The 21,975-nt window shown below is 32.1% G+C and overlaps 1 protein-coding gene across 4 annotated transcripts in view; it reads left to right on the forward strand.

Annotated features, from left to right (window-relative positions):
- The window catches only part of LOC118182303 (uncharacterized), a 495,450-nt gene that overhangs the window by 131,192 nt on the left and 342,283 nt on the right, over positions 1-21,975 (forward strand). For all 4 annotated transcript variants that reach the window (XM_085807736.1, XM_085807739.1, XM_085807738.1 and 1 more), the window contains exons 2-3: positions 12,861-12,995; positions 19,664-19,773. In XM_085807736.1, the coding sequence (XP_085663862.1) occupies positions 12,861-12,995; positions 19,664-19,773 (245 nt within the window). The remainder of the gene's footprint in view (positions 1-12,860; positions 12,996-19,663; positions 19,774-21,975) is intronic.

Genomic DNA, 21,975 nt, shown 5'->3' on the forward strand with positions numbered 1-21,975 from the left:
GTTCACGTATGTCTTCCGTACACGGGGAAATTGCTTTTTTATTCTTATTTTTGCTGTAGTGCAATTTGTTTAAAGACCGTTTGTCTCATTTATTTATTTACGTAAATTACTCACTTTCCAGTTTTAAATTAGAAATTTGGTTTTATTTTATGGCGTGTTATTTTATCAGACGTGTTATTTTGAGATTGGAATAAAAATGCATCTTATCTGTCTCTACAAATACGTGAGACAAGGAAATAATACATATATTAATGCTTCAAATGTTTCTTAAAATATGAGTGTAAATGCATGCACATACTTAAAGGCAGGTTAGGTTAAATTATTTGATTTGAATATGCAAAGCAAACGAAGGCTGTTTGTTAATAATGTATTTTTTAATGTTTATTTTCTTTGTATTTCATGTTTCGTGGCTCATAAGCAAACCTCACCGAAATTTTGAAAGTATAGTGTAGAAACTTGTAAAAGGCAACAGTTGTGTGTATTAAACACGTTCACGTCGGTGCCCGTTGATAACATCGCGGGCGAAAACGTCGCGGAGAAAATAACGCAAGGCGAAAACGTTGTGCTACAAAACATCGTGGGAGAAAACATCGCAAAGAGAAAACATCGCAGTTCTAAAACATCGTGGTACAAAATATCGTCGTCGAAAATAAAGCGGTTCAAAAACTTCGCAGTTTAAAATCATCGTTGTCGAAAATATCGCGGTAAAAAATAAAGTACCTACAAATCATCGCAGAACGATAACATCGCAGACATGCTTTTTTAGGCTTTAATAATTGTAAATGGATAATCCCATAATGATTTGTGAGCGCGAGATGGAAAGAAAGATAATTTTTATTTTCACATTTTTTATTAACTATTAAATTTTTGCTGAAAAAGTAAGAAGAAAACTTAATACTTAAGAATAAACTGAAGCACAGCAAGAAATAATTATCATTATAAGAGTATTAGATTGACAAAAGTGAAGAAAATAATCTCATAATTAGCAATTTTTTATAGATAAGGTCATGCAGTTACGTAGCTTCCTTTTTCTAAACATTTTTATATTATACTTTTAATGAAAAATTACTAGTGAAAACTTTATAAAAAAAAGATTTATTAATGGCCTTTGTTAGTTAACTATGTCAGTTTAGAATTCTGTTAAGTTGCCTTAATTTTCTATGCTTAAATTTCCTTCTTACTTTTTCAGTAAAAATTTATTAGTTATTAAAAATATGAAAGTAAAGATTATCCTTCTTTCCATCTTGCGCTCACAAATCATTATGAAAATATCCATTTACAATTATTAAAACCTGAAAAAAAAACATGTCTGCGATGTTATCGCCATGCGATGATTTATGGATAGTTTATTTTTTACCACGATATTTTCGACGACGATGTTTTTAAACTGCGAAATTTTTGAACCGCTTTATTTTAGACGACGATATTTTGCATCACGATGTTTTAGAACTGCGATGTTTTCTCTTTGCGATGTTTTCTCCGTGCTACAAAACACACGTTTTCGTGCTACAAATGACTTATTTTCCTGTTGTAAAATGACTTATTTTTCTTGTTCATGTGAAGAATCGTCATGCAGGTAGTTAGATACTTAGGGAATCTTTTAGATACATAACGAAATAAAAATAAGAATAGGTTGTAGCTAATTACACTATAAGTTATTTCTCCCGCCTTCTTAGCATGCCTTCGTATTGTAGTGGTCAGCACCCTCGGCGCGTATTCGAGAGGTCCGTGGTTCGAATCCCGGCGAGGGCATTACTAATTTTCACATCTCCTGCTACGAAATAACCTCGTACGGACTCCTGCTATGAATGTCTTTACAACACGATTTGTAAAAGGTATAGTTCAAGGAACCTGGAAAATATAATTGGGCCACTTCATGAAAATCGAGTGAAATATGCTGTTGTATTCCAAATCAGAGGTATTGATAAAATGGAAAAAAAAACTCATGGAAAAAAAAAAAAGATTTGCGTTCAAATATTCACTTGTGCGTTGTACACAGCGGTATATTTTGAGCCTCCACAGATGACTTTTTAATGAGATTTAGAAGAATTTAAGTTCTCAGGCAAATATGTACCACTGTATAATGTGACAATGGCTTTAATTTTGTCAGAGCAACCAACTCATTGATACAGCTAGACAGATATCGTACACAGAAAGATTGAATTTTCAACTCAATTAAGTAGAAGTTTAACTCGCCCAACTGCCTCATAGTGGAGCGGCTCGTGAAAGCGATTTATAAGAATATCGAAAGATCTTTAAGATCTTAAGAGAAAGTTAAGACGAGCTTTTCTAAATTATGAAGAAATGACTCTTCGTTTATCAGTAAGCCTCACCTAATTTTGAAAATACAGCTTAGAAACTTAAGATTGGCAACAGCTGTATATATTTACAAAACAACAAACGATGTTGGATGTGTTTTAAGCTCTATTTTAAGATGCATGCAATCACCGTAGGTATGGTTTGTTGTTCAAGTGACTGTTTAAAAACCTAAAACCATAACGCGAGTCTTTAATTAATGGGTTTCTTTGAAGTGTGATCTGTTTCTTTCTGTGTGTACAGAAAGCTGTAAAAAGTCGGGCGCATTTTTTATAAACTATCTGCCTAAGCGAAAGGATGGCCTCGGGGAAGACCTTTCTAAAAGAAGCTGACCCGTATTCACGTTACACATGGGGTAAACACGGAGACCAACCATGCAACCAGAATCTTCAGATGGTTTCGAACCCGGGTCGAACTACCAGTATTCAGAGGGGTGTTGACCACTCAACCGCTGGTGGGAGACATACACCAAGAGAAAAAATATGTCTATATGGACAAATACTTACATAAGTATTAAGCGCAAGATAAATACGTATCTGACTTCTCAGACGAGTATCAAATTCTGAAGGCCTGCTGAAGTCTCTTTACTGCTACAAGCATAGTGAGTTTTGTAAACAAAATATATGAAAGTAAATGCGTAATGTATAATCTATACATTAGGCAGAGAAGTTCTTTATCAGTAAAAGGAAATATTACAAACAATACAGATTTTTCAGATAGCTTATATTCTTAATAGTACTTGCATATTACTGAAAGTATTCAAATAAGGGACCTTTCTAAGAAGACAAGACATGCACAAGAAATTTTAAGCGCGGAGAACCAAAAGTTTTTAGTCTCCAGAAAATAATGACTGGCAAAAAGCTTTGGAAAGAAAAAATTCAAAGCTCAATAAGCAAAAAATGAAGCTTCTAATTATTTTATAATGCGATGTTCTGTTGAAAAACGTATTTTTAAGCTGCGATTTTTCATAATGAAGCTAAAAGAATTATCAAAAGAAGTAGTAAGTATCTCAGTGGGGGTGGTGAGGGATTTGTTTTTTTTTGGGGGGGGGAAGAAATTTCTTGCCATTGAAAGTTGTCTACAATTTGAAGAAATTTATATTTCATGGGTATAATAACAAAACAATGCAACTGGTCAAAGATATATCTCCAATAACTGATTACTGTTTATAAATGCAAAGATATATTTAGACGCAGTTTCATTCAGCCACCGAAGACTAAAATTCGGGCTGGTGAGTTAAAAGCTGTCTTGCAGGTGACAAATCGCTGGGGAATCAGAAAAATACATCTTCAGTAAATTATTTTTTGGTGCGTAACAATGTATACAGAACCGAGTACTACCACTAAGAATTCAGGCCAGTAAGTATTGGGCACATGTAAATTTAATTAAGGATTTCTAGATAGATATTTGGTTAGACTGTCACATTACAACGCCTCCTAGTAGTGCACACCACTACAAGGTAAAAACATTTAGCAATAGTTTGCATACCAATTGCGTTTTTACATTTTAGTTAATGATTAAGACAAAGTTCTAGAGCATTCTAGTTTTCTGCACAAGGAAAGGAAGATTTTCGTGGGAGTCTTTCTAAGGAAAGATGCACATGAAGAAAATAAGAGTTCCCCTTGCAGCCAGCCTGTTTCTTTATTTAACTGAATATGGAAAGCACAGGAGGTGTATCTACATAAGGGAAGTGATGGCTTTTTGAAGAAGATACCGGTTGCATACCGGAAAAATCATAAGTACATCGAGGCAGTCAGGTTATACGCCTACGATAATGGATATCAGTATTTACTGGCATTACCCTCTCTACTACTGTTAGCCGCCCGTCTGTTAATTGTGAATCTTGTTTGTATACACTTGTTTGTATATACTTGTTGAATTACACATCTTATTTGTATACTAATGAACTGCACTTTGAAATTGTATAATAAAGAAAAACGCATGTAAAGCGGTAAACATGCGCATGTAAGAATAAAAAAAATAAATAGTAATTTTTAACTTCGTATATCATTGAAACAGCAAAAAATGGAACGAAAGAAAAACGTACGTAGCGAGCGTAGGCACTGCATAAACGTGAGAAAAGTCATATACAAATGTAAAATATCTTAAAGATGTAATTTTACATTTCTCGTGGCATTTTAATCAGCTGAAGACCCGAGGCCAAATTTTCTTATTAAAAAAATTGTTTGCCTTTGCTGTATTGCACATTGGTTAGCTCTAGAAACAAGCTGTGATTTTTATTATTTTCTCAAACGCCAGCGCTTTCATGGAGATGTTACGAGAAATATAAAATTATTTTTTTAAGATTTTGAATGGTTCTGCACCACTTTTCTCATTTTTATGCAGTGGTTGTCATCACTGATTTGTTTCTTTTGCTTCAATAGAATATGAATTTAAAATTTACTGCATATTTTTACAATTTTATTACATACATGGTTGCGTGCGTACGGGTTCGTAATAGATTGAATGCACAAGTCTGATGAAAAGTTAACAAAATTTATTCTTATTACGAAAAATAAAACAAAATGCTGAAATTTTTCCTCACAGATATTAGTACAATATCACAATATCACACAGTAGTTATGTTTTAAACTTCAAAAACGTTAAACAGAACACATTTCAAAGAGCATAGAAAGCTAATCCGATCTCAAAATTGCCAGATATCTAGTTATTAAATGCTCGTGCTCCTGAAGGTTTTACTTCTTTTGCGTAGCTTTCTCTTAAAACTCCTCACGCGCTGTATTGTACTATATCATTTCTTTAAAAATAATGCATAAAGATAACACATAGGGACAGTATACTTTTATTGGGAATGTAATTCGACACAAATGTTTAGAATACCCGACAGAGCGTTAAGTGTTATCAAACATTTATTTTTATAGTCGGTATATTATTTATATTTAGCATATCATCTCTTTAAAAATAATGCATAGAAATAACACATAGGAACAGCATCCTTTTATTGGGAAAGTAATTCGCCACAAATGTGAAATGAACACACTGAGGATAACGGCTAACACATTAAACTGCTTCATAAAGAGAGGTCTTCATAATGCTCTTTTTCTAGTTGCATTGAACACATTTAATGCTTATAAATGTAATATGTTGTTCTATATCACATGCTTATTTTAATCTCTAGTTGTTTTGAGAGCGAACTGGTAATTAAAATACCTTTAAAAGTATAAAAGTGAAATATTATATTTTTCCGAAGAAGACAGACTTATTCCAGTCACCCTCCAAGTTGATACAGCTTTATATAAAAGCTTCGTCAATCAGAATGAAGCGCTTATTCCCTTAATTTTATACATTATATCAATGTATTGCTCTTATATATGTAACATTAATGTGCATTTCATATTACATTTGTTATCAATGTTGCAGCTAGAACACCGTTTACACCAAATATAATTATTTGTATAGATTTTAAAATGCCATTTGTCTTTTTGTGAAGCTCTTGTGCTCTTAAATGTATAAAAAATTATGAGCTGTTACTATGCGAGAAAACAAGTTCACCAAAAACATTTTCTAATGATGCAGTTGTTCTGAGTTACCATACGCGGTCCAGCACTTGGCCACCTCTGCTTTAACTGATTGACGCATTGAATCAGTTTCAATTTCAACCTCATATGAAGGAAAAATGAATTCCATTTCTTGAGATGGTAATAAAGTAATAAAATCATTTGCTGATTCGATACTTTTAAATGAAAATGTTGGATATATTTTTATGTGAAAGGAAAACTGCCTAATATAATTAACATTGCTCCTGTAAAACAAAATGCTGTATCGTTTTGTCGTAGCTGTGATGCAAGATTATTGATTTAAAACTACATCCGGCTGTGGTCTTTCCTTGTAAAATTTACTGCCGCAATTGCCAAAACCATCGAAATAAATCCTAGATACAACAACTGAACATCCATAAACAACAAGAACATCTAAAAACAACAAGATCCATAACAGCGGTGACGGGTTATTTTATTATTTTTTTTTTACTTTTAAACGTGTTCCTGCCAGCAAAAGCATACTTCTGTTTCCAAGGAAAGCCACAACGTATAACCTGGCAAATATTTCAAAATTCTCAAAATGCTTCTCATCCAAAAAGAAATGTCAAATACAGCTTAAATGTATGTTGTGCATCAATAAAAATCAGTCAGTTCACTCTACTGCCCTCCAAAAAAAACGTTAGAACTATTAAAGCAGTTTAAAACGTTAAGTGGGAGGTATTTAAAACTGTCGGATTGAAGAATGAAACAGCTGATAGTCAGATTACTTACTTTGATCTATGCCATATGTAATAGCTTGATTCTGGTATAAATGCAGCTGTGATCCTAAAAAAAACTTAATGAGTTTAAATAATATGTGTCATTTTTAAGATGGTTGTTCCATGAATGAAAATGTTATACTCAATTGTTATAAAGCTAGAATTGTCTTATTATAATACTGCTTTATTTATCCCAAGCGTGAATAATTTCTTGGGAGATGCACATTTTATTTTCCTTCAGTGGGATTCAAAACATTCTTCAAAGAGTGTAATTAGAGGTACATGTACAAACAACAGTAATCTGTATTAAATTATATTTCATGCTCCATACCCTAATTAATGTTTTGTTTCTTAATTCAGATATTTCAAATGGTGCTAATTCTTACTGTACATATTTATCCTGCTTTTTCGTTTCGATTTAACACGGACCTGTTCGTTACTGATCAAAACCATTGCTGTCTCAGCTTGCATTGATTGCTCTTGTGCAATTTTAAAGATCTAGAGCTCATTCGCTATGGTTTAAATCCGATGCAGTTTTTAGAGAAATAAGTATACAGTTTAATTACGAACGTCGCAATGAGTCTGTCCTTTTGACTTAAGTGTGGTAGCTTTCAAACTATGATCCATCAAAGCAGTTACAATTTTCTGATAAGTTTAAATCATGCGCTGTAATCGAGGAACATATAAAATGTATAAATGCAGGGGCCATTTTACCCTAAATGACTGGGTATAGACCCTGTGCACGAGTTGTTTAGAGAAAGAGCACCTGATGGTTCCTGCAGCATCCTCGGGACAGCGAGGAGCATCTATGGTTTAATACAAGGTCTATGGTTTAACATACCGCTGGCGGTGATAGAGCGACATCTCTAGCTCTATCATCGCCAGCGGGTCACTGGTAACCTTTCGTCTGAGCTTTCAGCGATTATTGAGCTTTCAAATAATTACAAGCACTAAATCTAACTTTTTACTAAGTCACTTGCATATTTATTGCACATCTTGTGAGGCTAGCTTGCCTGTAGCGTCTAAATAATCAATCAATTGCCTGTAAAACTTTTTACCTCAAGTGTTTGCTCTTTATATCAAATACTCGAGGAACACAAGCGATTTAATCATAAAAAGTATTTTCATAGTTACCTTTTAATAAAATAACGTTTTGTGTATCTTTAGCAACGATAGGTTGAGCTAAGTTCCTCCATTCCTGGATCATTTATGGAATTTTGCATTCAATAAAACTCGAAATAAAACTTATCAGCATTCTTTTATGTAACATACTAACAGGATATATCGTTCCATTTTTAATTTATTCTACCCATAGACATAGAAATCCGAAAGGTACGCCATTTCCCATTATTTTGAACGTTGAAAAATTCCTATATATCATTATCCTATATAGTCATTATCCTATATATCATTATCCTTCGTATTCTTATTCAGACCTTCAACATATTTCTCAAAACTATTTTAAGACTGAAGAATTCATTCTTGTATGCTTAATAAAAGTTTTTACGTTTTCTTGTTTAGGATAATATTTAACTCAGATGTCTTATAAAACTGATGTGCTATGTTGTGCTTTCACGTTAATTCTTTTGCTCGAAGTTACACTGAAATAAGCAAACGTAAAACAAGCTTCCTTAGAAAAAGTCGTAAAAAATCTGAAATATTCTTCTATTTTAAAATCCGATAACTCAGATCGAGTGAAGCAAATAAAAGAATAAAGTAGTTTCGTTCTGTTTTCCGCATGTCTTTGTGGTGCAAATGGAAGCACATTCAACGCGTATTCGGGATGCCTAGGGTTCGAATCCCGGCAAGGGCATTCCGCATTTTTCACGTCTCCAGCATCAAAAATCCTAATAACTCTACAGTAGAGAAAGAACTAAAAGGTGGTAAACGACAATTCGTCACCACCACAATTTGGCGATTGGGTCCCCTTATCCCCATCCGCCTCTTAAAAGGGGGAGTATGTAAAGTATTTTCTCCCTCTTTTCCGCATGCCTTCGGGATGTAACTGGAAGCACATTCGATGCGTGTTAGGAAGGTCCAGCGTTCAAATCCCGTCAAGGACACTGCACGTTTTTCACATCTACATCATTCAAAAACTCTAATGAACCCTCGGAGCCATTAATTTATCACTACGCAACTGATGGCTATTTTGTAATCTAAGGAAAGGGATGACGTAGTGAAAACTGCTCTTTAACAGAAATTCAACTATTTCTCTAGCAACAATTTATCTCTCTATTTCTTTTGTAACAATTTCACTGAAATGAATTGAATAAAAATGTCCTCCATTTATTCTTGATTAGAGAATTCTCAATTAACAGTACTAAATAGAGAAAACAAATCACTAATTTGTTTTAAAATGTGCAATACCAGAATGCAATAAATGCAGTAACTATATCGAAATTTTCCAAATTTTGATAAGAAATGTTACAGAGGAATACAATTATTTCGCAATACTAATCTTGAAAAAAAAGAACTTTATTTACAAAAAAAAAAAAACATATTAAAAGACATATTAAAGACATATTAAAAAATATATTAAAGCGACAAAGACAAGATGCGAGAGAAATGTGGGTAAAATTCATTCAGGTTTCTCGTATTATAAATTTAGATTAAAAATATATCCTTAATAAAAGAAAACTTAAATAAAGCTATAAACGTTAAAATAAGAAACAACATTTTCAAGAAATAACGACAACAAATGTTTTGCCAAGATTTTGAAAGATTTTAGCATTTTTATTTTCCTGCATCATGTTTATATTATAATGTTTCTTAAAACTATGCTGCATTGAATTTTTATATCAGTATTTTAAATTACCATTTTGACGCAGTTTCGTTGAATGCTATGATCAATGCAAAATGTTTTCTTAATGTAATTTTGTTAAACTATCTGAACCACTCTTTAGTTTAACTGATTAGTGATGCAAATGCTTTAATCTTTACACTATAGGGTTAAACACACATATCACGCAGTAATAAATTACTTAACAAACTTAAAAATGTTACTTACATAATGCGAAAATATTCAGTCTTCTCAGTTGCATCAAAACGTTGCAGCATTTAGAGTCAACTTAAGATAAAAAATAAATTACAAAAGTTTAGTGTGATCAATAAAAATATGCAACGAAATTTTGAAAGAAGCTGGTAGGATTAAATAAAATACTGTGTATTTGGGGGGACTTGTCGGCAGCTACAAATCAAGAAGGATTGAAGCAAAAATTCACAGCATTCCACACAAAAAATGATATTTTAAATTAAGTAATTATTAAGATGTTACTCTAAGTTCTTTTCATAAATTCATACTACAAAAAAATGGATCAGGATTTCAGATTTCCTATAAAAATTGGAAACTGAAATAAAACCAAATACTGCAGAGACTTAGTTGTAATTAATTCTTGTTTTCTGTCATTACTAATGAAGATATACTGTACCATTAAACTTTTACTAAAAAAATTATCATATCTTATAGAAAACCCCTAACTTAATAAAGTAACTTTGGTTTCTTGTGAGACTTTCAGATAACTTATCGTCCAGTCTCCGTAAAGCAACAATAGACTCAGATTTAAAGTAACCGTTATATTAAAACCTAAACATAGCAAATGCACAGGTAGTGCTTACAAGTAATCCTCGCTGTTTGCGGGATTTAAGCTAATATAAAATGCAAAGTATCATCTTGTATAATTAAGTATTTTAGAATTTAAGTATTTAGAGCTCGAAATTCACAAAGCCAATTTTTATCAAGCATTGCTCAGACTTCTCTTTGAATGTGCGAGTAATAACGGTATAAAATGTTAAGCCGAACTAAGTATTCTACGAGCTCGGGTAGGAAATATCACGTAGATTAGTGACGCTATGAAAACTCTGTCGTTAGCTAAATGAACTCCGTAGTAGTTAATTTGCACCCTGGTGGGAGCTGACGGAAGTAGTACAGATATAATAATAACATAAGCGGTTAATTTTCGTAAGACCGTACAGTCTTTTTTCTTAACCTCTTCTCCGTCCGTAACGCATCTAGCGCGTTCAAGTGAAACTTCGGCAGGGCGGCCGTAACGCGCCTCAAGCGTTCTTCTACATTTTAAAACTTTTAAACGTTTAAAACGTTTCTAAATATTTACTTGTTTGAGTTTTTATTTTTGTTTGTTCTAATACGTCCTAGAGGGCAGTACTAATCGGGCATTCTCTTTCTAAGTGAATTTCTTCCCGTGTTTTATGAATATTCGCGCCATGTTACATAAGATACAAGACAGTGAGAGATCTTCAACGTCTACTCAGCAGAAAAAGAGGAAGAATGAGGTTGTGAATTGGAAAGACAAGAAAGATATACGTTTGATGAGTACAGTCCATAACAACTCGATGATTGATGTTGGAACATTAAAAAAGAACTGTAAAAAAAAAAAAAAAAGAAAAAAAAAAAGAAAAACAATAAAAGTAAAAGATTACAACAACAAAATGGGAGGAGTGGACCGCCTTGATCAGATGTTATAAAATTATCCTGCTGTTAGAAATAAGCAGAGATATTATTTTTCCATTATGCTTTATTTCCTTATAATTTTATTTAATATTCATTGACGTCATTGACGTCAGTCATCCACGTCATTGACAGTATGGAACGTTATGATGTACAGAGAAAGCAACATTACACGCTACGAAAAACAGACGGCCGCTGGGCCGGGGGGGGGGGGAATTTTCGCGGACAGGAGAGGACGGCGAGCGAAAGGGTTAAAAAGTAATTTTCCTCACCCTTTCTTTTTGGAAATCCTCTCGAAAAAGATGTTTACAATTGAACAGAAAGTCCAGGTAAGCTGTCTCAATCTTGCACAAAAAGTTAAAAAAATATACTGAATCTTGCTTTAAGTGATAAAATTACAATACAAATGCTACCAAAGTCTGAAAGAGGGAATAAAAAAAAGATATTTTTTCTTTCCTCTTTCTCTAGTATTGGCAGGGCTTAACAAAGACAAAACAGGAAAAGAATCAAGGTTGCTAATATTACTATGCTAGAACGCCCATTGTTCAGAGTCTAAGAAAATAAATTAAAATTCTTTGAACAAAGAATCATAAAAACCTAACATTTTTTAAAATGTCACGAAAGTAAAAAAACACCACCAAACTAGCCTCATGCTTGGATTGAATGCTTCAAAAAGGAGCATATGCAGTTTTAAACAAAACCTTAGTTATTTACATAGCTGTAATTTTCACACTCGCTTTAGATTTAGCCTGTTTTCTGATCCTAAAGAATAAATTTTCAGTTCAATCGTTTATTCATTCATTTACTTAAGAATGATGTGCCGTTTTTCTCAAATATTTGGAATATATCGAAGTTAAATTCACCTAACTGCTTTGTATGTTAAATATTTCTGTTATTTAACATACAAAGCATACCAACCAGGCAGCAGTGTTCTGCCTGGTTGGGAAGGCTAACATTTTTGTGGAAATACTCATTGAATCTGAATGGGAGTTCTAAATATAAGGCTTTTATTAGTTGTACCTGATTCGTAGTATTTAGTAAACAAATAAAAACGTGATGACATTAATGTTTCCTCTTGCAAATGGCTTTTATATTGAGAAGAACTACGTGTTTATGATTAGCCTGGGTTAGAAAAATATGACGTTGCTGAAAGTAACTTTCTCAAAACGTATCATTAATTATGTATTAAATGTAAAATACATAATTATTAAAAACTTAAGTTGAAAATTTATTCAAAATGGAAGTAGCATTTTTGAATATCAAAATATAAAAACAAAAGAAGCATAACAAAAATGTTCTTCTGTATAGACTTAATTTGCTTTCACAACTATAAAAGCATAATAATTAACTTCTTACAGAAGTAATGTTTATGATTATTGTCTCATGAAAAGATTATTAATAGTATAATGATTGATGGTCAAATGAGATAATTTTAAACAGGGAAGTCAAGAATTAAAACTAAGAAACTGCACAATGTCGAATTAGCATACGATACCCATACTTGGGTATAAAAGCATACCAACTTGAAACGCGAGTTCATGCGATTGTTTTCATAAATTTATGACACAATTTATTTTTTCTTAACACTAAATCTTCAACAGCTTCATATAAAATAAATTACCCTAATAAAAATTTTTGATTTCAGCAAAAATTTCCAAATCGCCATGCATTTACTTAAATACAAATTAATTTAAATATATACATTGAGCTATCTTCTTAAATACTTCTTAACAGCACTAATATTTAATGTTACAGTCGTTATGTTCCAAAGTCGAATTATCATTACACTAAGCATCATAAAGCGATAATATTTTTTTCCAGGCCCCATGTATGTACGGAGCGCCAGATGGAGTCAGTCAAAGTACAGAAACCATGTACGAGAGCATACACGCAAATGACCAAAGTTTGGAAACCGAACTGCGGCCACCACAGCTGGTGTGTTACTTACGAGCCTAGGTAAGTAGGTAAAGAATCTTGTAAATAGAAATGTGTATAATATTTATTACTTTAATGGTTTTCATGCTTCCATTTTCAGTGATTTTTATTCAAGTGCATATAATTTGGAGAAAGCTTGAGAATCTCTTAGATGTTTAAGAGAAATAAAAGTAAAATATGCTTCAGTAGCTGATTTCAAAGTAAAAGGTCTTTCTTTATTTGTCGCAGCATACGTTTTAAATCTATGTATCATTTAGCAAATTCAAGCGTGTTATTTTTCCGTTTGAATAGTTCTAATCACTGAAGAGTGTCTAATTAAAAGTTGAGCAGACTTGTGTTAACAGTAAACTTATAAGTACAAATAAATATCTGTTGAGTCCGACTACATTAAAGAGATAATAGTTTAATAGCTACAATTGCTTTGTGTAGAAAGTGCTAAAAACTTTTAAAAAAAACAACCTTGATCAGCAAGATTTGTTAGCGACAATAAAATCCCACACTGGAAATAGAATAATGAAATGTTACAGTACTTTTTATTTAGTTTATTCAAGACATTTTTTAAGAAATGTATTCTCTGAATTAAACTTAATCAACACATTCAGTTAAACCGGCTACAATAAAGTACATGAGTATTATTTTTTTTTCCTCATATTTTTCACTTGCACATCAAAACCTGAACCTACTAAAGATCCCCCCCCCTACCTGGAAAGAGTATACTTCCCGTTTAAGAGAGGTTTCCTCAGTTCCTTTGAACTGCCCCACAAGGGTGAAAAAAGGACAGAAAAATACCTCCTTAGAAACAATCAAATAAAACAGCCGAAAATGTTTCACCCTTAACCCGGCAAACATACTAAAAGAAATTTACTCTCGTTTTCCAGAAGAAAGGACGAAGCCGGGAAAAACTGTGTCTAAAAAAAACTGCATAGCTTTTCCCCGTAAAATAAGAGCTAAAAGTAAAAGATAAAAACTAACCCCGAAATATCCACGAGATTTTTATTATAAAAGCTAAATCATATCCTTCTCTGTTTGCTCGAAACTCAAAGTTCCAGTCATATCATAAAGGTAAAGTTTTCAGATAAATTGTGTATAAATTTTAAATATAAAATTAATAATTTCATTTTTAATTGTCAATATCACACAGAAAATAACCCGTTTCAAATGACGCTTAAGCTAGGGAAAACTACTATCTCCCAAAACTTCAGGTTTAAAACTTGAAAGAAATTCAAACTTAACATTGAGAGAGTTATATTTCCAAACGAGGTATTTAATATTTTCCCCTTTTATTAATTAATAACATTAAGTGCTTTAATTTTTATAGAATTAATTTAAGCAAATTAAACTCCCAAATTTGATATATGAATGAAACTTACTGCGAAACGTTTAATAATCCTATTTCAGATAGATTTAGACCATCGCTCACATGGGGTTGCTTTGATAATACCTTCATTGTAAAGACCTCTAAACTAAGTTTTGATTGTCTGCTCTAGAATGATACTTACCCAAAATTCGTTATTAAAATTGGGTACTGGAAAATGTCACATCCATATTATGTCGTTATTAAACATAAACCTCAATCGCTTTTGAGTAAAAATGGAATCGTTACAAATCGAATGACTATTTTAACTACTTTCAGAAACCTATAGAAAGACCAGAAAACCATATACATTTTGCCATACTAAGGAAGCTTTACTACTCTTTTGCCTCAGTATAATTCAGAAATTTGAGAATTTTTAAAAACATATAAACAATATTCATACTGAATGTGATAAAATATAAGTAATCTATTATTCCATTATAATGATGAACGTTAAAAGTGCTTTATATAATAAGTATGTATTTTTAGAATATCAGATTACGGCAATCTATATTCGTAATTCAATTATTGGGAATGTTTTATAGACAAATAAAAATTTAATTCAGATGTAATTTATTTATACTAATTACAAAACGGAAACTTAAATGAGGAAAAGAAAACAAAATAGACGATACTTGAAACTTTCTCAAGAATATTTCCATAATGGAGAGTAGTATAATTCAAAACACCCCCTCAATGAAATAATCCAGGATAAATGTTTCTAAATTAATTAATTGTCAATATTATGAAGGTACTAAACGGGGAAGTTTTACGATATGCATGACTAAGCAACTTTGCTGAAACAAATGCCCTTTAAAACTAAGAAATGAGCGCTTTTTCCTCTGAAGTATTTTAAAAATTAATGTAAGGATATTAAATAAAATTTGTTAAAGTTGTAAAAGATAAAAATAATAAAAAAATTGCGCAATTGAAAAGTAGCACTGTTTATTTAGGAAACATCTGTGCTAAAATCTAAACTCAGGGATGCTTGTCGATATTTCACGTATGCAAAAGGATTGATTTCAGTGCCAACCCAAAGAAACCGAATACTAGATTCTTTTAGATGGCCAGCAGGAAGACGACTAAGCGTCCATTGTAGTGTCATCCATAAATTCAAGAATCAACTCTCAGAAAGTGTAGTATCGAAACGACCAACTTTATATCATTCATCGGTGAGTTCTTCACTAACAGTCTCTTCCTGGCTATTTCAACAAGACCACGACATCTCAGCTTATTACTATTATTCTAAGTAATTTAATAATTTTGTGACATTAGTAGTCATTTCGTGACGGAAAAAAGTAGAATATCTGCTCCTTAGCAAAAAGACGAATGATAGATTAGATGTGAGAAGAAACGCTGTTTGTTTTCCTGTTGCTCCACCGCAAGATCGCAGTGACTGAGATGCGCAAGAAAATGTGGGAGCAGAGAGTACTGGTGCTCAGTACATTCATAGATGAATCCAGGTGGTGCACTTTACAATGTTCCTCACCTAACGTTATGACATATAAAAAACGAGGAATATGATGCAAGCAGTCGAAGGCTGTTAAATTTTTTCCCTTAAACTCCTGTGGCATTTTGAAGGAATTAAATTGATCAATGGATACTGGTATAAGATGATAGTGTTAGTAAATTCAGATTTTAAATAGAAACTGCTGTATTCAAATTGCTACAATGACTGATATCATTGTACATAACATATAGACACATTAAAAATTTGAAGTATTCATTTATTCAAATACCACGATAAAAATTAACTTGAGCACCTAATAATAAAAAGTTTTAGTGATGGACGCAAGATCATAGTTCCAATGTGATAATTTGAAACAACATAATCTAATATAAGCGACCAAATTTGAATAAATGAAAGTTAAATTTAATTAGTTGTTATCAAAAATACAATTTTAGAAGTATATTATTAATTTTTTCCTGGAAGTTTTAATACCATGAAAATATTTATTGCCTCTTCAGCTTTAAGACAAAAATAAAACATTTTGGCATAAGGAAAATTTACGACGACGGTATTTATTTGTTTAAACCCATTACGTTTTAAAAAAGATTTTACACCGAGTTTATTATACTTTTGTTAATGTGTGTTTGGTTTTCAGTTTGAATTTGTTGCTTGGCAGATGATTGCCTGGCACATTATCAACTATGTGTTTACATAAAAAATAAACTATATTTTTTTGCAATTTTCTTTTCGCTTACGCTTTCATTTAGGAATCATAACGTCTTTTTGAATCACCTCAACGTATTCTTTGTCTTTCTTGTCAAATGCAAGTTTCCAAAGTAAACTTACTTCGCATTATTCAGAATTTGCAGACACAGAATAAAGTATGTTTCTCTTACTATAATAATACAGAATAAAGTTCTTTCTTCTTTACTTTTGCTTCAATAATAGTGAAATAGCATTGCACTGAAATAACAAATTTTATTAATTAGAAAATATGACATACAATCTAGAACTTCCCTATTTAAGGAAGTAAAATATATTACCGGATAGCACCACCAGAGGGAATAATTTAGACGACTGCTGCATGGTAGAGTTCAAGTTATTGCATACTGTGTAAACCACAGAGTTAAACTAATTATTAAACTTTAATATTCTATGGTCCTAGATATACAGGCTGTAGCTAGCACATGTTTTTTTAACGGTGCATATGTTAGATGTAAATTCTTTTGGCTTACTGGTTAAATATTTCTAGCTTTCTTTGTTATCCAGTTTTGCTCAATGAATCGTTTTAAGAGTAGATGCAAGTATCACTGTTTGAGCAGCAAGCTTCTCTCTGTCGCGTTAGAATAAAATTCTAGTTCTTGTGTTGCTTCTTGTATTAGTAAATTATATTAACTTTATTCGAAGCTGCTGTGATGAAATAAGTCATTTGGCAGAGAAGTGCATGGTAGTTGAATTGAAATCAAGTTTCATTAATCGTTGCACCAATTTGTAACTAAAAATAAATTTTTAACTACATTTAAATTTTTAGAATTGATGTATCATAATCAAGGAATAAACTTAATTTTGAGCAATTTTTTTCAAGCATATTAAAGCATTAGAAATAAAATTCATTTCAGAATATTAATCCTAAAATTTGAATTTCAAAATCAGTGAAACATTCTTTTGAATGAAATAAAAATAGGTGAATCAGGAATAATTTTAAAACAATATATATGGGATCTGACTTTGGCACAAATTTGACGTTAATCCATTTACCCCGTTAATTTTGTTTTCCGCGTTGATTTCTAGCTCTTTCGGAGTTTAGTAGTCCCCTGCTGCCATCTATTGTTCGACAGATTAGTTAGATTTCTGCCAAAGGCGAAGATAAAACACGTGAGTAGAATTGGCCATGAAAGAATTAAAAGTAGACAGAGTTCATGCAGAAAAACGGAGTAATTGGGTAATCGAAGGAAAAAAGAAATATTTATCTCTAAATTTTTATTTTAGTTTAAATTTATCTCAAAAGCATTTCCGCTGGTAATTATCTGATTTGGCCATTTCCCAGACATGTGTTTCCTTTTCCAACGTAATAAGTCTTGTGCAACAGTCAAATGCACAATTATTTTTTTTAATATTTTATGACAGACTATGCCATGCGAGGAAACCTTATACTTATATTGCTTTGGAAATTTAAAACGTGCTTAGGCATTGATTAAGTACATCTGCATATATTTATATACAGATCAGAAAATGGATAAAATTTAATTAATAATCACTATTAATGTCGCGAAAATTGCTACAAAATTAATAAAATAATATATTAAGAAAAAGGTAAAATTATTATATAATTAAAATAAACCTAACGTGGTAAATTTTCTAACAGGAAGGAATAAATTAAAGCAATTGAATTAAAACCTTGGTAAACAAAACTGAAAAAAAAGGAACTGATACAAAATAAAATAAAATTCACATAATATTAATTAATACTTGATAAATCTGTGGTCTTTGTCAAGAAGCAAACGAAAGAATTATTAACAGATTCACATTTCTGAATTACATCTGGTAGAATTGTAAGACTAATCAAAGAATTGTTAAATTTAAAATAACTGAATTAAAATTTAAACTAATAAAACAAACTATACAAATATAACTATACAAAATTTAAAGTATTTAATACTATTTTAAGAAACTTACTTTTTTTAATATTATAAGGATAATATCTGCTGCTATCTGAAATCACTCTTTAAGATACAACCTACTCCACAGTGAGAAAGAAACTTTATGAATTTTAAATTTTAAAACTAATAACTAGGAAACCGAAATGACAGAATATTTCCTATTGCCTCTGCTAATTAGATTTTTTTAATAAAATTAAGTTCTTTTACGATTTATACAATACAATAATTTTTGCATTTTATGCAGTCAAAAATAGTATTGTTTCAATCTAAACAATACTATCAATTTTATTTTCATTTTTAATGCTTTGAATATTTTTAACCCAAAGGGCTTAGAAGGGCTATTATTTTCGTTTTGGCATTTTGCGTTGGTTCACTATAAACGTCGGTTCACTTTTCAAATTGTTACCACCAAATATTAGACAGACCTGGGTTATATTTAAAGAAATTAATAATGAAGAATCTCCATAAATGTATACAAATTTCTCGCATTGTGATAAAACAACGGTACCTAGAGCCATCAAATTTTGAATAATGTAATCTGCCACTGAATATGGACATCTGGAATCCCGAATTTGAAATTTGTTTTATTATCGATTTTATATTTTGTAACACTTTAACGAATTTTTATTAACAAACTCAACGATTTCAAAGCGAGCATTGGCAATACTGTACTGCAAGAAAAAACATCTTTATCTCCAGCGCCCGAGACTGTGTATCGGAAAATCTAAAGATATACTCATGCGGTATTACTGTTGAATTGAATTTTATGGTTTAAGTGCGAAGAAAATGATATTTAATAAATAAAGGTAGCACACAAAACGTTAAAAAAACTCCCCTTTGGGCATAATGTAAAATCTGAAATCCTTCAGATTTTATTACATTTTTTATTTTGTTTTTTATTTTATTTCATTTCTGTTTTCCCATGTTTCTGAAAATTCTATCTACAGCACTGAAAATGTTTCCATAAAATTCTGTACCTTTTGAGAAACTTTCTATTTAAAAGTTGTTTAATAGTTGTTTAATATTTAAAAGTTGTTTAATTAATATCTATCTAGAGCTGTGCTTAAAGAGACGCGTACATAAAATGAGCAAACATTTTCGAATGCCATACATAATACTTTAGTTATAACGTAAACATTACTGTGCCATGCTTCACTTAAAACTACAATAACGACAGTGCATTTATTTGTGTACCTGTTATATTTTTATATTTCTTTCTTTTCAGAACGGTTTATTACTCAGGATTTACTGAATCATACGAAACACAATATAATACAGTTTCAAAATGTTGTAAAGGTTGGACACAGAAGAATGATGAACCTGGATGTTTTTACCGTAAGAATATTTTATTGATTTAGTGTATATCTAATCATAAATACAACTTTATTTCATACTTAAAAGTATAATAGTGTAAAACTGGTTTATGTAAATTACTTTATTGCGCTTTATAATTCAATGATGACCGTTTACAAAATTTACTTTTAACCATTGCTTACCAGCACTTACTGAACTCGGATCGTGCTAGTTCAAACGTACGAGGGCAAGTCAAAAATTATCCCCAACGTGGATGTAAAGTTGCAACACAAACAGGAAGCTCACGTTATTATTATTTTCCAGTATAGTCTTCTTGCTTTTCAATGCACTTGGTCCATCGTTGCACAAGCTTCCTGATGCCCTCAGAAAAGAAACGTTTTTGGCTGTGCAGCGAGCTACGCGTGTACCGCGGCTTTCACTTCTTGGTCTGAGGTGAATCGAAGTCCCTTTAAAACCTCTTTGATTTGACCAAACAAGTGATAGTCAAAAGGAAGAAGATCAGAACTATACGTAGGATGAGCCATTACTTCAAACTTGAGTTTCCGGAGCGTTTTAGCAGTCTGGGCAGCAGCATGTAGACGGGCATGGTCATGCAACAACACAATACATTTCAACAGCACATCCCCCGGCGTTTACTTCGAATTGCAGGCTTTAGCCTGTCAGTAAGCCATCTGACTGAAATGCGCACTATTTATTGTTGTGCCACTTTCCTGATAATGTTCCAGTACTGCACCTTGTGCGCCCTCAAAATCGTTAAGCATCAGTTTTCCTGCGAATGGTTGGGTTTTGAACTTTTTCTTGCTGAGTGATTGTGAATGTTTCCATTCCATACTTTACCGTTTACTCTCTGGCTCGTAATGTTGGATCCATGTTTCGTCACCAGTGATGATTCTAAGAAGCCGTTAGTTACCATAGTGATCCAAATGGTTTTGTCAGATGTCCAAGCGCGTTTATTTATGCAAAATTGTGAGTTATTTTGAGACCCATCTTGTACATACTTTATGAAACCCATGTCTTTTGTGGATAATTTCGTAAGCAGAGCCATGACTAATTTGCAGACTATGGGCCACTTCATCAATAGTCACCCATCTGTCTAACAGAACCATGTCACATGCACGATCAATGTTGTTATCATTTGTGGCCGTAAATGGTCATCCGGCTTCTGCCTCATGCGTATTGCGGCCTCTGACACGCTGCATTCAGACGGCGATGCAAATGTCACAGATGCATTTTCACAAGGAATAAACACACCTGCGAGACACAGGGTCTAAGGCGCACCCACTTAGAAAAGCTAAATTTTCGCATGCGTTGAATTTGTGTATACAGATTTCTTGCTCTGTTTTCTCATTCAGGTTTCGCGCGTTCGCTCTGCTTGGTCGACGCTTATCCCAAGTCGGCATAAAGTTAAAAACTTCGAACTTTATGCCTAACGCCAGCTCGGCTTAAACCACTTATGCCCTTTATAGAACGTAGCTTGATACACCTTCTGACCACAAAACCTGGATCACTTCTCGTTGTTCCTCTTTCGTGCAAACTTCTAATGGGGCGACCATGAGCTATGTGGAACAAAAGGAAGACAAATGTAGGAATTAGGATCAAACTTTTACGCCATGACCACAACAGTATGAAAATAAAATAAACGTACACAGAGCTCAGTATGAATAATGTAAGAATAGTCATGTCCAAATTGCGGATAATTTTTTACTTATCTTCGTGTCGGTGATCTGCATGTTTCACCAATTAATTGGCAATAATAATAATGTTAATAACTATTTATGCAAATATTTTTCTTTTAAAACATAAAACACTGCATGTAAAAATAATTGCATAAAATACTGCGATAGCCTACAGAATTGAAAATAAAATTGTTATTTTCTCATAAAAAAGACTTAAAATTTAAAATAAATAAAATTTTTAAAATAAAATAAAATTTTTCCAACGATAGACTCAAGAACTGACTCAAAAGTATGTGTCTTCTTTATCAAAATCCTTCTCTTTAACGGCTTAATTTATCTTACCTAATTGCATACATCTGTTTCGCTTACGTTAATTTTTCGTTACATATAAAATGTAGCTGTCTGTTGTAGTACGTATAAATAGGGGGTAAACACTTCATGTATAAATGAATACATTGCTGGTAATAATTGGGAATTAAGTTCAGATACAGTTATACTATAATACGATCATTATAAAAAATACGGTTTTGTAAGAGTTGAATTCAAA

This window comes from Stegodyphus dumicola, chromosome X1, assembly GCF_044657685.1.
Source record: "Stegodyphus dumicola isolate Sdum_Otavi_A_Nest chromosome X1, ASM4465768v1".
In the NCBI taxonomy this organism is placed as follows: Eukaryota; Metazoa; Arthropoda; class Arachnida; order Araneae; family Eresidae; genus Stegodyphus; species Stegodyphus dumicola.